Source organism: Anopheles nili, chromosome 3, assembly GCF_943737925.1.
Source record: "Anopheles nili chromosome 3, idAnoNiliSN_F5_01, whole genome shotgun sequence".
In the NCBI taxonomy this organism is placed as follows: domain Eukaryota; kingdom Metazoa; phylum Arthropoda; class Insecta; order Diptera; family Culicidae; genus Anopheles; species Anopheles nili.
The window spans coordinates 40,943,599-40,957,029 of NC_071292.1; the positions used below are offsets into that span (position 1 = coordinate 40,943,599).

Consider the following 13,431-nt stretch of genomic DNA (forward strand, 5'->3'; position numbering starts at 1 on the left):
ATATATATATATATATATATATATATATATATATATATATATATATATATATATATATATATATATATATATATATATACATATATATATATAGATATATATATATATATATATATATATATATATATATATATATATATATATATATATATATATATATATATATATATATATATATATTTGTATAAGTTTATTGCGATAAAGGAGGCTCTGTTGTCGCTGATTGCTATGTGGTGAACTACGTGGTCGTATGTTATACAAGACTACTTTGCTTTTACCTAATAAAACAGAGTGTGTTATTGTTGTATTATATTATAAATAGTTCATTAACAATTGCAATGAAATAGGACAAGTGTTGACTTTATCTAATTTTAAAGTGGTTTGATCGAAATCTAGAAACACGTATGGCTGCCTGATTTATCGTTTTTAAAATATGCTTCCCATTCATACAGTATATTGTTAATGTCTTCGCTTCAGACACCACTCACGCTGATTATAACACTTCATATTCATTTCATTTGACGACATATGCAAGGAAAATAATCTGTAACAAAACTATCAGTTTGACTAGCTATAATAAAGCATTAGCTATGGTTCCAAACTATGAATCACTGATACTTAATAAGACAAAAGCCTTATAAGAAGTGCTTTAAAATTGGGAAAAAACGTTACAGTTGTTGATCGAATTTATACTTATACTTGATTTACGATTATGTAGGGTACTACAGCTTTTTCTCTAATTTATAGTGTATGTACATAAATATCTTTATAAAAAATAACATAAATATCTATATAAACGCGACTTTTACATATTCGCAAATCTAAAGGATCGAATCTATTGATAAATATCACATCATACTTAGAACTTGTCAACTTTGTCTCATTCCTATCATCTAAGCATCTTTCGTATATAAGTTACTCAAAAGCAAAAAAAAAGCACATTTATTCTTGGTTTTGCAAATTCATTTATCAGTTTAAAGATTTTGCATACTGGACAATATTGCTAAGAATACAGAACGGAGAATGGAAACTAAGCAAATGATTTTTTTTTCAACATTTCGTGCTCATTTTTTGCCTGTCGCAACCAATGCTTAAGGTCGCGAGTTTTTTCTAAAAGAGTTACCGTGTAGTGATGATGTGGAGTTTGATTTATCATTGGTTGTTGTCCTGTCGAGTGGGTGGCAGATGAAGGTTGATTAAATGTCGGAGAAGGTGGCTTCGGTGGAAGAACTAGGTCACATAAATATTTACCGGATAATGGGCTAGTAGCGTTATTCAGAAAATCCATTTCATCGATTCCCATACCTAGTGTACCAGCGTTTGGATCTTGTTATTGTTAGAACGACATAACGTTAGTGGTTAAGTATTTTTATTATTCTAATTATACAAGTATATATATATATATATATATATATATATATATATATATATATATATATATATAAATATATATATATAAATATATATATATATATATATATATATATATATATATATATGTATATATATATATATATATATATATATATATATATATATATATATATATATATGTATATATATATATATATATATATATATATATATATATATATATATATATATATATATATATATATATATATACATACATACATATGTGTGTAATTTTGAAATACTTACTTAGCAAACTCCAAATTTCCTTTATCTCTGAATGTAAATGTTTCAAATAAATAAATGTATCACTTGGCTCAGTATTATTCGATAGCATCTTTGAACGTAAGCCACTAAAATGATGTTCAGTGGTAGGAACGTCAGTACTACTAAAACCGGAACTGGAATAAGAAGACAGATCGCTGAGAGTTTCCTTAGGTTTTACTTCAATATCAATGTTCTCTGATGCTCGCATCGGACGATCTTTTTCAGCTAGTTTTTGTAAGGAGTTTTCTAGATGTCGCAATCTAATAACTTTTTCACCAAGCAACGCTCGTGTGCGATGCAAAGATACTTCCAGCTCGGTTAACTCCTTTTCTTCCTAAACAGTTAAAAAAACGTTTATCAATAAAACCCATTGATGAGCAAATATGCAAAATATTGTTGCAAATACCATCCACCAGCATGAACATGGGTTGGTATCAATAAATAATTTTCTATGTAGATAGCTTGATAGCTCTACTTTTGGCTTTAAATGTAGAAATCAAAATACAAACTTACGTGGAATATTTGATCCATCGTTTGCTTGTTTTTCAGCGCGTGTTTGATCGCATTGTCTCGTTGTTTAGATTTGAATAAATTCTTTTGCGTTCGTAGAGATTCCTTGGCCCGCATGACGGAATCTCTTTCAAGAAGTATGCGATGTTTGATAAACTCCAATTCACTGCTATCGGTTCCTACAGCAACAGCAGCACCTTTTCGGATGCTAGCACCTATACCATGCCCCGGTTCACCATTATCCACGTGAGCGTTCACAAACGGGTATCGTAAATGGTACGGAGCATCCAAATTACAGTCAGGAATTTGATCTTCAAGTTCCTCCAGCTTTTTTAGTTGTATTCTGAGATTTTCTACCGGTGTGCACGATCTAGCGCTTGTTTCTTGTTCATGCTTAGTCGAATTAAGCTTAGACGTGGAAGATGATTTCGTCTTGGTGAAGATTTTTCGTTTCGGACGATTAACAGCCACTGCAATTGCCGCTTGAGGACTGCTGCAGGAATTTTCAACAACAACTCTTTCATAGCTAACCTTGTTGAATTCGGAATCGGAGCTAAAATTATCTTCGTGCTGGACTTTTGAGAAAATATTTCTTACTTGGAACAGTGGTTTTGAATGCATTATTTCGCTCTGGCTTGATTCATCTACGTGAGAAGTTAAATTATTATTGTTATTATTATTATTGTTGTTGTTGCTGCTGTGGTATAGCATTGATGACGGTTGCCTTGGTTCTGAGGACCCCGAGGTGTTGAAATTATGCGTCTTCATTTTCGCTTCCAGTGAAAGATTGGCACCTTTAGCCAAAAAACGTTTTGAACTAACAGTTGTCACAGAGTTGCTATTGCAGGATTTCTCCGTCGTAAGGAATGTGCTAAAGGACGATGGAACCGAAATTCCTTTCGCAGCTTCGTAAGAATATGGGGACATCACCTTGGAATTCGTCCGGTCGTCCGTTTCGTAGCTGTTACTTAACAAACTGTGTTGCTGCTGCTGCTGCTGTTGCTCACGGCGTTTCTTTCGACGCTCGAGAGAAATACGAACGTCCGTTTTGAGACGAGTATACTTCTCTTTTAAGCATTTGTACTTATCTTCGAGTAAACGTTTCTCACATCGTACCTTTTCGTACAGTCGATCTTCACCTGCCTCACGCATACGTTGTCGCTCCATCTCCAACTCATGTGTTAATTTGATTTTTATTTCAGTTAAATTGGTGCTGTGTTCTTTCTTTAGCAATTCTTCTTCCATTTTCAGATCCCGCTCTAGCTCTTCGACGATTTCATCGTGATTTTTCTGCAAAGTTGCCATCGTAGCGCGATGTGTTTCTGTCGTCTCTTTCACACGACGATCGAATTCTTCCTGCAATGTTTCGCGATACACTGTATACTCTTTGGTATTTTCCTCCTCGCAATCAGTCTTCATCTCGTGTAATTTAACCTTATAAAACTCTTTAATTTCGTCGATGTTATGCTGATGCTGTTCTTTCAGCCGCTGTTTTTCTCTAGCTAGTAGCTCCTCGTACTGGCGGCGTTCCTTTGCTAATTCGTTTTCTATGTTTGTCTTTTCGAGTTCAGCAAGCGAACTTAGTTCTTCTTCTAATTTTGCTTTGTAACGCTCGCGTTCGTGATCAATCGTTAGTCTTAAATCGCGCAAAGAGTCTGCTTTCCGTTGACCCAACGGTTCATTACTTATCGGGTCTGGTAGCACGCTTCTAATAGTATTCTGAACATTTGCGACGGTGAGAACTGCTCCTACAGATATTTCAGAATCCTGTTCCGACGTGTCCGATGAAGATATTTGTTTGAGCCTTTCTTCATCTCCCTCATCGTCTTCTTCCGCTAAGAATTCTTCTATCTGATCGTCGCCTTCTTCATGACCACCGATGTTAATGTTGACGGCTTCTTCATCATCACTTTTACCAGCTGCTAGTTCATTGCCATACGCTGCAGAAACCTCTGTTTGCTCTACTTCAAGGTCAATATCAAAACGAACACTTTTTTTTTCATCGGCTCCAGAATCGTCGTTTGGAGTGTTCTTCGAACGCACGTATGTTAAACTAGAATCTCGTAGTATACCTTTCATCTCCGATTCTGGTTTTCGACCCTGATCCGATATTCCGTATTCGGATTTTTTGTTCGATTTCAAAAATTGTGATCCAGTTCCGGTTATCGTAAAACCGCTACCTATAGATTTAGCGTCTAGAGCAGAAGCGTCTAATGACTCTCCAGTGTCACTTTTATTAAAACGCATACTGGAGCCAATGTTAAATGATAATTTGGACGAAAGCACCATCGTTGTGTCAGAGGCGACCTTTTGCTTGTCTACAATCAATCCAAAAGAAGCTTCTTGAATTTCGTTTTTTAAATTTAAATCGTTCTTATCTTCCTTGGCGTGGTTTGCATGCCCCAACTGATCGGTGTATGATTGTAATGTTTGGCTTACACAAGATGCATTTACTCGACCGATATGATTTCGCTCCTTGTTGGCGTTGTCTACTTCTTCCAAGCCAATGGGACTGCTGGTAGATGGTGGAATACAAGCAGCATTGTTTCCCGAAGAGGATGATGGCGTTAGACGAAACTGTTCATTACCGTCGAATTGATTACTATTACTATGATGAAATTTTAGACTACGAAATCCAGAATCTCCAAGTGATGTTGAATCAGACCTATCCAGCGAAAATGCTTTTCTAGCATCAATTACTTTTGCTCGGTACAATACGTCGATTGGATGTTCCCATTGTGATTTCTTCGAAATTCTGTCGTAATAGTAGTAGGCTTTTACTTGTTTGCTATAACTATACAAGAGAAAAATAAAACAGAAATAGTGCAATGTTTTTTCTTGTTGTTGACGATAGAAATATGACCTAATGCGACGTAAAAAAATCATCTTAAAAAGATATAACCTTTTTTTCGACTTCAAAGCTCAGTTTTTTTAACCGAGTCAGGGATAAGGCTATTGGGAGGAAATGCCTTTCAGCTTACAAAAAATTATCCAAACCTAAAAAATTATCCAAATCAGTTTTTTTTATCGCCACTTTATTTACACTTAGAGCAATAACTGATAGACTAGAGCTGGCATTTCAGACTATAATAAGCGTTAAAGTTAAAGTTGACTTCTTGAAAAGAACGTTTAATTTTGAAAAGGTTTCTTCAACTTTAATTGGGACCAAATAGAGAACACAAGTCACAATATCCTTTGCCCCACATATAGTTGTACATGTCGTGCTGACATTGCTAAATTTATACAATATTTGGCTTTTTATTATTTACTTTATTCATTTCCTTAACGTTTAATTTATAGAACACATAAAACAAAACAAGTAAAATAGAGAATTTAAAGTAGAAAATTAACTAGAACATGTAATGTTGAATATTGCATAATCACAATTGCCTTTAAGCAAATAAAACGATGTTACCAAAAAAAGTGGAAGCTTTTGTTGAATAAATCATATGTTGTAGTCAACGATACAGCGATTTATTCATAGTTGATTCAAATTTGATACAATTTTCTTTTTGTTTCGTATTTAAGTTACATACAGTTTTTGGAATGTTTTAGCCATCTAGCAGATTAAATTGGCTATGATAAAAATTATCGTGTCGAAATGCTTATACAATTAGTATTTCTTACACTAGACAGTGACAGACTAAAGAATAAATAAGACTTTTGTCATCAGCTGATTATTATGTTTGATGTCTCACTATTCTATTTTGTGAAAAAAGTTATCAAACACTAACCCCCGGCAGGGAAACTACACGATTCGCAAACTAATACCTGTACATTTAGTGAATCAGGCGTGTTTCTGCATTCTTCGTATCACACTAGCACACATATTTAAACTTTTTTTATGACTCATGATTTTTCATTTCATTTAGGATTTGTTTTTTTTTTATTTCTTCTCATCCTGCGTCCCAATACTATTGAAATGTGTTGCAAAGTAAGCAAATGGTTCAATCAAAAACATTTATGATACTTACCATGGTTTCCAATTTTCTGGGAGTGGATGTAATAATCCTTGCCGAGCAAGATATAAGATGTTTGTTTCTTTATCGGGATCGATCCCAATTTTGACGGCATATTCTAGAATCTCTGTCATATATTTTACATCCAGCCAATATTGTTAGTTTTTTGATATGAAAATAAAATTGAAAAGGTGCATACGTCCCAGTATATTCATACAATAATAAAGTTAGCAATATGTACAAAATAATATGGTATAAAAAATTATGTATTGAAATCTTTTATCTGCTACATCCAAATAACGTCGGGAATAAAATGTGCATACCTTCTTTTGTAGGTTCGTAAGTCGAAAAGATGATTTCATCATCTTGCTGGCCAAAACCAGAAGTAAATGACAGAGAAGTCATGGCAAATCACAATAATGTACCACAAATCACTCGCCAAAAATACCAATGCTATTCACTATCCCTACCACATATTATTGAATCCTTGAAGTAAAGAAATTTTTTATCGATGTGATAATTATTCAATCAAATGATAAGATGAAGGCAACCATTACATCACTGTCACAAAGTTATAAGGATTGTACTGGCAAAATAATCAATCTCTACGATATAATAAAATCCATTTGTTCATTTTCTTACAAAGGACTAGACGGGACTAATCGCTAGTAAATCGTATGCTGCAAAAATGAGTTTGAGGTCTAGTGCAAACAAGAAACATATAAGTACGCCCTATCTTCGGACCGATGTTAAGGATGTTTAGTACATGTGCTAAAACGCATGCGGCTTGGATATCCTCTTCAAAACAACAAGGATCTCGTATTGTAACTAGCAGAAAGGCCTTGTAGCGGCGATAGCAAAACATAGAGAAAAATTGATCAGATATCACAAAAATATGATTATATCATAAAAACATCTTCATCTTTAACTAATTTCTTTATCTTCAGACGTCCCTCCATTACCATGTTGCTTAACATAAATTATACACATTAACTCAGATTTTTGTTTGCTTATTCTGTACCGCAACGTTTCGCGATGACCAGTGGTGAACGTTCGCAAGAAACATAACTTAATAATATTTTACCTATAATGCTATATTCAGCATTTTATTTCTCTTCAATGAATTGAGCACAATATTGTTTCCAATCTGATGGTTTATTGTTTTGCAGCATGCCTAAAACTGTTATTACCATCCGATTTGTTTTGGCCATATCATCACTACAGCAACAACTAAATACGAAGTGTTATGCGTTTGGATGGAAAAGGTGAGAAATTTTACATCGATTGTTTTACAAAAATACATGTGGTCATGGTTTCAGTAATTACCATTTCGTTACGTCTTTGCTAGTTTATCCACGATATTAACTTAAACAAATAACGAACATAGCTCTACCGGATTTTTATCAAAGCAATTGTTTTCATTGAAAACGCAACTGTCAAGTCAGATCAAATCGAAACGGTGTTGCAATTGCGACTTTCATAGAGGCCATCATTGGAGTTGTTATGTCAATTTTCATTTAAATTTAACCGTTATTTGTTATTTCTTAGCAACTTTTTTTTAACGAAGTATAAAAAACTACTCGATCATCTTAATTATTTCATTCCAACGAGTTGTACTAGTTATGATTTCAGGATTGCAATTGTGATAGATTTCGAAAAATTAGATTTACTTTTTTTCCTTTCACTAATTTATACTCATGTCCAGGGCATAAAGCTCAAATTACATAGTTTTTAATTGATCCCTCAAATCTGATGGTTTTTAAGATACAAAATACTAAACTAAACAAACATACATACTAAACGAACTAAACCAAATGAACCTACGAACAAATATATGGCAATTTATGAACGTATGGCATATGCAATGTAGATACTGTAATTTAAGAAATCCAGATATGAAAAATAAAACCGATTGACTGATTATATCAGTAAAAGAGCGACGAAGTTCGGGTTCGTCATTTTATACGTAAAATCTATCATTCTTAAATGGTCATCGTTGTCATTTTATAAAACTAGGATTTTTTGTCTGTTACAAGCCACTTCAAATCGTTAAATTTGACCTAGCAGAACAACCAGACAAGCCAGCCAATTGTCGTTTTGTAACTCTATAGTATATTTCCTATTCCCCAATGGACATTTTTTGTTATTCTATAGTATTTTTGTCCCCAATGGTAGAAGCAACAGCCAGGTTTACAAGAGGATACTGTCAATTGTATACGCTCATAGCATTTCTCAATTTTAATGAGTTTTTATGGTTGGGCGTAAATATAACTGCATTCTTGGAGCACATTCCCGTCTATACGCCATCCGACGTTCCGTAGTTTGTTCGATTTTTAATAAATCGTTACTAACTGACGGTTACAAAACCCTTTATCACATTTACTTTACTTTTCGTCTGCTCAAGGCTCGTATTGAATTCGCCCACTACAATCTTATCTGCACACACCTGGGAAAATAAACTCAAACTAGAGTAACTCCCAAAATGAAAGACACTCATTCGAACAAGAATAGTGAGTTCTGTCTGTTTGCTGGGTATGTTCAGGTTTATTTTTGTCTAACAATACCTCGTCATGACAACAAAATTGTGAAAGTCAAAGCAACCTGCAAACAAACAATGCAGTCAAAATATTCAAAACAGGAAACATTGTGATCGTTGTGCGAAACATTTTGTTTTACACTGAAGCACAAGATCTACAACAATCAACGCGTAAAAATACCATGGCGTTTACAAATTGGTTAGGTTTAATCAAAAATGCAAAAAAATCCTCCGTTCTGCATGGAAACGTACGGAAGATCTATTACCAATTTGCGGATGGCCGAGAGATGGCTGAAGAATATAGTACAGAAACTGGAGTAGTTTTGAGACGTGCCTGGAAGAAAAAATCAGCTATAATTCAAAAGGATGATTGGATAACTGAGCTTGGCGAGCCTATTTCCATGGGATTGAACGAAAACGATTGTATACTGAAAGAATCTTCCTCTGAGCCATTATTATCGAAAAGACTTACACGAAACTCGATTGAATGGCGCATACGAAATTTACCGTATCCATTATCAACGTACACTGTTACTTGTGAGCCAGACAAAACCATACTAGTTCGAACATCCAACAAAAAATACTATAAAAAAATACACGTCGAGGAGTTTTTGCGTTGCAATTTTGTGCCGAGGCAAGAAGATTTAACAGTAAGGCACAACAATGCTACACTAGTAATTACGGTACGTATTATATTATTGAAATCTCAGAAAACAATAATCGACATACCTGATCGCTGTTAAATTTCAGTACAAGAAACCAACGATTTTGCTGGAAATGGAGCGATCCGTACTATTAATATTACAAGACATAGAAACAATGGAATATGATAATTTTAAATGTGAGGATTTGATTAACGAACTTTCGATGCAATAAAATAATGGTTATGAAAAACTCATAATGACTAATTATTGAATAATTTGTAAAATAGTACCGCTAACCACACAACTAACTTGACGAACAGTTTTGCAGATAAATTTATTGATTAATTTTTTACTATTTCTAATAATACCTAATCATTATCTGATGATCTTTAACTCTAATAGTATGTAAAATATGGTCGTTAAAATGAGTAAAAAAGCAAATGGAAGGTGACATAAACTGTATAACCCATTCAAAGAAATTCCATTTCTCGCTCAATTCCTACGAATTTTAGCTGTTCCGTTGGGCCATAGCGATAATCAAAGAACAGTTCCTCCCCTGGTTGAATAGCACGTTTTGCAAATATGCCAATACGATGATCGCCGTTTACCATCATTACTTTTGCATAGCAATTAGGATTTATTGAATGATTTGCAAACCGTATTTTATTTCCTTTCCGTGTAGCATCAACCACAAAATCTAGAAGAAAAAAAACCTTACAGTATCGTTTAAAATGATATTCATCATAGTGTCGTTACCGTTATTAAGGTTGAACAAAAAACTGCACATGTATTTGTCGTAAACTTTGCCGCGACGGTCTGCTTCTTCCTGCGATATGATTTCCCCACAGTACTCTGAAATAAACTCGTTTTTTTGTGCACTTTCTTTGAGAAAAATGCCCCATCCGGCCACATCAGATGGAGCCATTAACAGATGTTTATCTGAAAAAAAAAACAGCAAATGAAAATATCTTAGCTTGTATCTACTAACCATCGTTTTCAATACTTACGTAATGCACGCTGAACGCTCACGTTTTTGCAAGTTATTTTACCAATCTCGTAGTGTTCAGCACCACATGTTTGACAAAGATCAGGATCACATTCCCGGACAGCCAAATAGCAAGGACATTGTTTAGTGTTGCATTGAGCCTTGCACCGACAACCGGGAAATCGGTTCTGACATTCACTGCTACAGTTGCAGAACTTTTCGCAAAAGTTTTGTGCTCCGTAACAAGGGCAGTTTGCGTCGCATTGTCCAGGATGGTCACATGGTGAATAATTGTACACATGATTTGAGCTTGATTCTTTACGCAACTGTGTCTTACGACAGTGTACGGACCAAAGTCGGTGCTTTTTCTTCTTTTTTCGAGGAGGAGTATTGTCCTTGTTCAGTTCAATTGGCATAAAATCAGCCGCTTCTTGTTGTGCGAATTCATACACTTGTTGGCATGTTTTTACCACCATTGTTTCAGCTATAGCACAATAATTGTTGAGGAATGTTTTTTGCAGCGTGCGAAAAAAGGATTTGTCAGAACCGTTCCATTGTATATCTTTATCGTCAAATATTTCGAGTAAAATTCCAACATTCTTAGAAGATTTTCCGAACGGCACATCTTTGCTGTAGTGGCTACTATGGTTACTGTCTTCAGAGCTTGCTTCATTACCGGAATCCAATATTACGGGTGATTTGCTGGTACTGTCTGTACATAACTTATCCTTAATACCATCCTACAACGACATGTATACCATTATCATACCTTCATTTTAATAGCAGCCGGTGAATTTAAATGGCATTATTACCATTTCACAAAAAAAAATGCACTTACCAAGAGCAAATAGCATTTGTCACTGCACGGTTTATTTGGAGGTTTCAATTCAGGCCACCGTCGTCTTTGCAAATTGGGACCCGTCTGTTGGCCTGCATTTAAATTGATTATTTCAATTAATAAATGGTATATGTCTTTTATGTACACTTTTTCTGTCGAATAATAGATTGCTTTTTCAAATATTTCAAACTATTTCTGCCAATCACAAATCGTAGCCGAGCGAGTAATTAAATACCATAAATTGGAGGATAATTTTTAATAACACAAGCTGCTCACAAACGTGTTCAATGATAAACAAAATTATAAGCTTGGGTAACACTAAACGAACGATAATGTCCTTTGAAGTATTAACTGGTTAAAGTAAAAATACATTGAACACCATGCAACTTACGATTATTTAGCTGGCCAACCGATGATGGGTGCCCTGATATACCACAGATAGTGAGCAGAATGGGAGGCATGTTTTAATTGTTGATTAACAACCTTTCTATTGCATTGTGTAAGTGATAATACAGATAAAATGAGTTTTTTGAAACTACGTTGCGAAAGATCAAATAAACTGTAAATTTTTTCACTCCTTCTAGTCAATTAGAGCCAATAGGTTGTAAATTTTACATTATTTACTAATAATAAATTTAGCTAATAGATGATATTTGATCAAATCTTATTGTGAATCAAAAAATAAAATTGAAATAAAAATTGTGGCAATATTGTCAAATGTAACAAGAAGTCTACTTACGATGTAAAAAGCAATCATATTTAAAACAGCGTCGACAGAATAAAGTATGATAGGAGTGAAGCGTCTGTTCCCGCGATACTGATTCCGCTCTCGGTCCATCGATATTTGGAGTACATTCTGGTAGCCTTTCCGGATCAACGCGTTCTGTCAGCTCAATATATTTTTCGCGAAGTTCCTCCACCGTACCATTTTCCGGGAAATGAGAACTGATAGCCTGGAAAATTATTGGCGGTGGAAAAAGCTTCTTACTCGCTGTGTGTGGCTTGGTTACGCTGCAGTCCAATGTCAATTTGGCTTGGTTTGATTGTCCGCTGTCTACATTTCCAGTATTTTTTTCCTGATCGGTCTCTTTTGGTCCTGGCCGACCTACTTTGGTAGGAAGTTCCTCAATTTTTTTAAATTCTGATTTTTCTCCAGTTGCTTCTCGTGAATGTAGCATCGGCTTGTCCTCACCACTGGTATCCTTCACGATGTATTGCATTAATGTATGCACCAGTTCGACAAACATAGTATCATCTATGCTATCCTCCTTATCGCCATGCACTTTGCCATCATAGTTTTTAATCAGTTCTTCGATGAACGAACCATCTTGATCTAGCACCTCATCGCCCATATATGGTATGTTATGAAGAACGGTTTCATCATCCACCAAAAAATTTTGTTGCGTGGGCGCCCATGTATACATTGTCGGTATGGTTGTTACAGCATTCACGATTCGGATTGGAACGTTCTGATGGTTTCCGTCTTGATCGATCACTTCCGCCTTTTTCATGCAATGCACATGCGGTAATTGTTCCACTTCACATTGCACCCAAGTCGCATTCGTAGAAAGCCAGCCATCATTTTCGGCAACCAATAAGTTCAAAAGCTTCTGCCTACGAAAAAATCAGTTCATTAGTTTCATTATTTATCATTGGTACAGGTAGCGAAAGTGGAGCACTTCAATTACCGATTACGATTCCAAGCGGATCGAACATCGTCAACTTTTTTATGACGCTTGCTTTGGCGAATCTTCATATATTCCATTTTAACTCGCTTTTTCCATTCCAGTGAGACTTTATTCTTCGACATGTTTTCTGTAAGACGCACTTTTCATCCACAAACCTAAGTAAGCGTTGGGGATGTCTCAAGTTGCAATAAATAATTTGTTTAAGGTTTGCCACCAAACCTCTTCAAGTGAACAGATGTGCACAAAGTAATTCTCAAGGTACTTATAAATGAGTGTCTACAATGTTAAGCAAAGGTAAGCATAGAATTTTCTTCTTCTTTTTTCTCGAGGGTTTACCACTATATAATGCTATACTCTCCAGCTGCTCGGCTTTCGTGTATAAATCCTTCTAGGTCAGGAAAACCATACGAATACAAAACAATTGCACTTGTTAATAAAATTTGCACAAATAAACGGCATGACAATTATGCACGAAATGTCAACTTGAAATCGGGCGCGTTATTTATTACACGCTTCATGGAAAAGTTACGCTGATCGTTAAGCAGTGTTGTTTGTTGACATGTGCGTATTTTCAATGACGCCAAAAATCAG

General features: G+C 34.9%; 3 protein-coding genes across 3 annotated transcripts; 1 reads left to right on the top strand and 2 right to left on the bottom strand.

Annotated features, from left to right (window-relative positions):
* Positions 1 to 209: 209 nt before the first annotated feature.
* On the bottom strand, positions 210 to 6,560 carry LOC128727336 (centrosomal protein of 164 kDa). The gene is made up of 6 exons (XM_053821236.1): positions 6,473 to 6,560; positions 6,165 to 6,276; positions 4,630 to 4,984; positions 2,194 to 4,596; positions 1,663 to 2,014; positions 210 to 1,326 (listed from the first exon to the last, which is right to left on the bottom strand). Exons 1-6 carry the CDS (start codon positions 6,552 to 6,554, stop codon positions 1,031 to 1,033), a joined length of 3,600 nt encoding a protein of 1,199 aa, XP_053677211.1. The 5' UTR covers positions 6,555 to 6,560; the 3' UTR covers positions 210 to 1,030.
* Positions 6,561 to 8,840: 2,280 nt separating this feature from the next.
* On the top strand, positions 8,841 to 9,561 carry LOC128727338 (protein DPCD). The gene is made up of 2 exons (XM_053821238.1): positions 8,841 to 9,368; positions 9,436 to 9,561. The coding sequence occupies exons 1-2, from the start codon at positions 8,868 to 8,870 to the stop codon at positions 9,559 to 9,561; spliced, it is 627 nt and encodes a 208-aa protein (XP_053677213.1). The 5' UTR covers positions 8,841 to 8,867.
* Positions 9,562 to 9,645: 84 nt separating this feature from the next.
* On the bottom strand, positions 9,646 to 13,152 carry LOC128727337 (histone-lysine N-methyltransferase E(z)). Its single transcript, XM_053821237.1, is given in 6 exon segments — positions 9,646 to 10,026; positions 10,086 to 10,268; positions 10,337 to 11,054; positions 11,153 to 11,244; positions 11,892 to 12,766; positions 12,832 to 13,152. Coding segments are annotated over 6 exon segments (2,226 nt in total). The 5' UTR covers positions 12,963 to 13,152; the 3' UTR covers positions 9,646 to 9,799.
* Positions 13,153 to 13,431: the final 279 nt, after the last annotated feature.

What these genes read in the sequence shown, in the direction of transcription:
- LOC128727338 (XM_053821238.1), top strand. Translation starts at nt 8,868, where the DNA reads ATGGCGTTTACAAATTGGTTAGGTTTAATCAAAAATGCAAAAAAATCC. An exon ending in ATGCTACACTAGTAATTACG is followed by an intron (nt 9,369 to 9,435) that starts GTACGTATTATA and finishes GTTAAATTTCAG; the next exon opens with TACAAGAAACCAACGATTTT.
- LOC128727336 (XM_053821236.1), bottom strand. Translation starts at nt 6,554, where the DNA reads ATGACTTCTCTGTCATTTACTTCTGGTTTTGGCCAGCAAGATGATGAA. An exon ending in TTACGAACCTACAAAAGAAG is followed by an intron (nt 6,277 to 6,472) that starts GTATGCACATTT and finishes AATATATGACAG; the next exon opens with AGATTCTAGAATATGCCGTC. An exon ending in CCAGAAAATTGGAAACCATG is followed by an intron (nt 4,985 to 6,164) that starts GTAAGTATCATA and finishes TCTCTTGTATAG; the next exon opens with TTATAGCAAACAAGTAAAAG.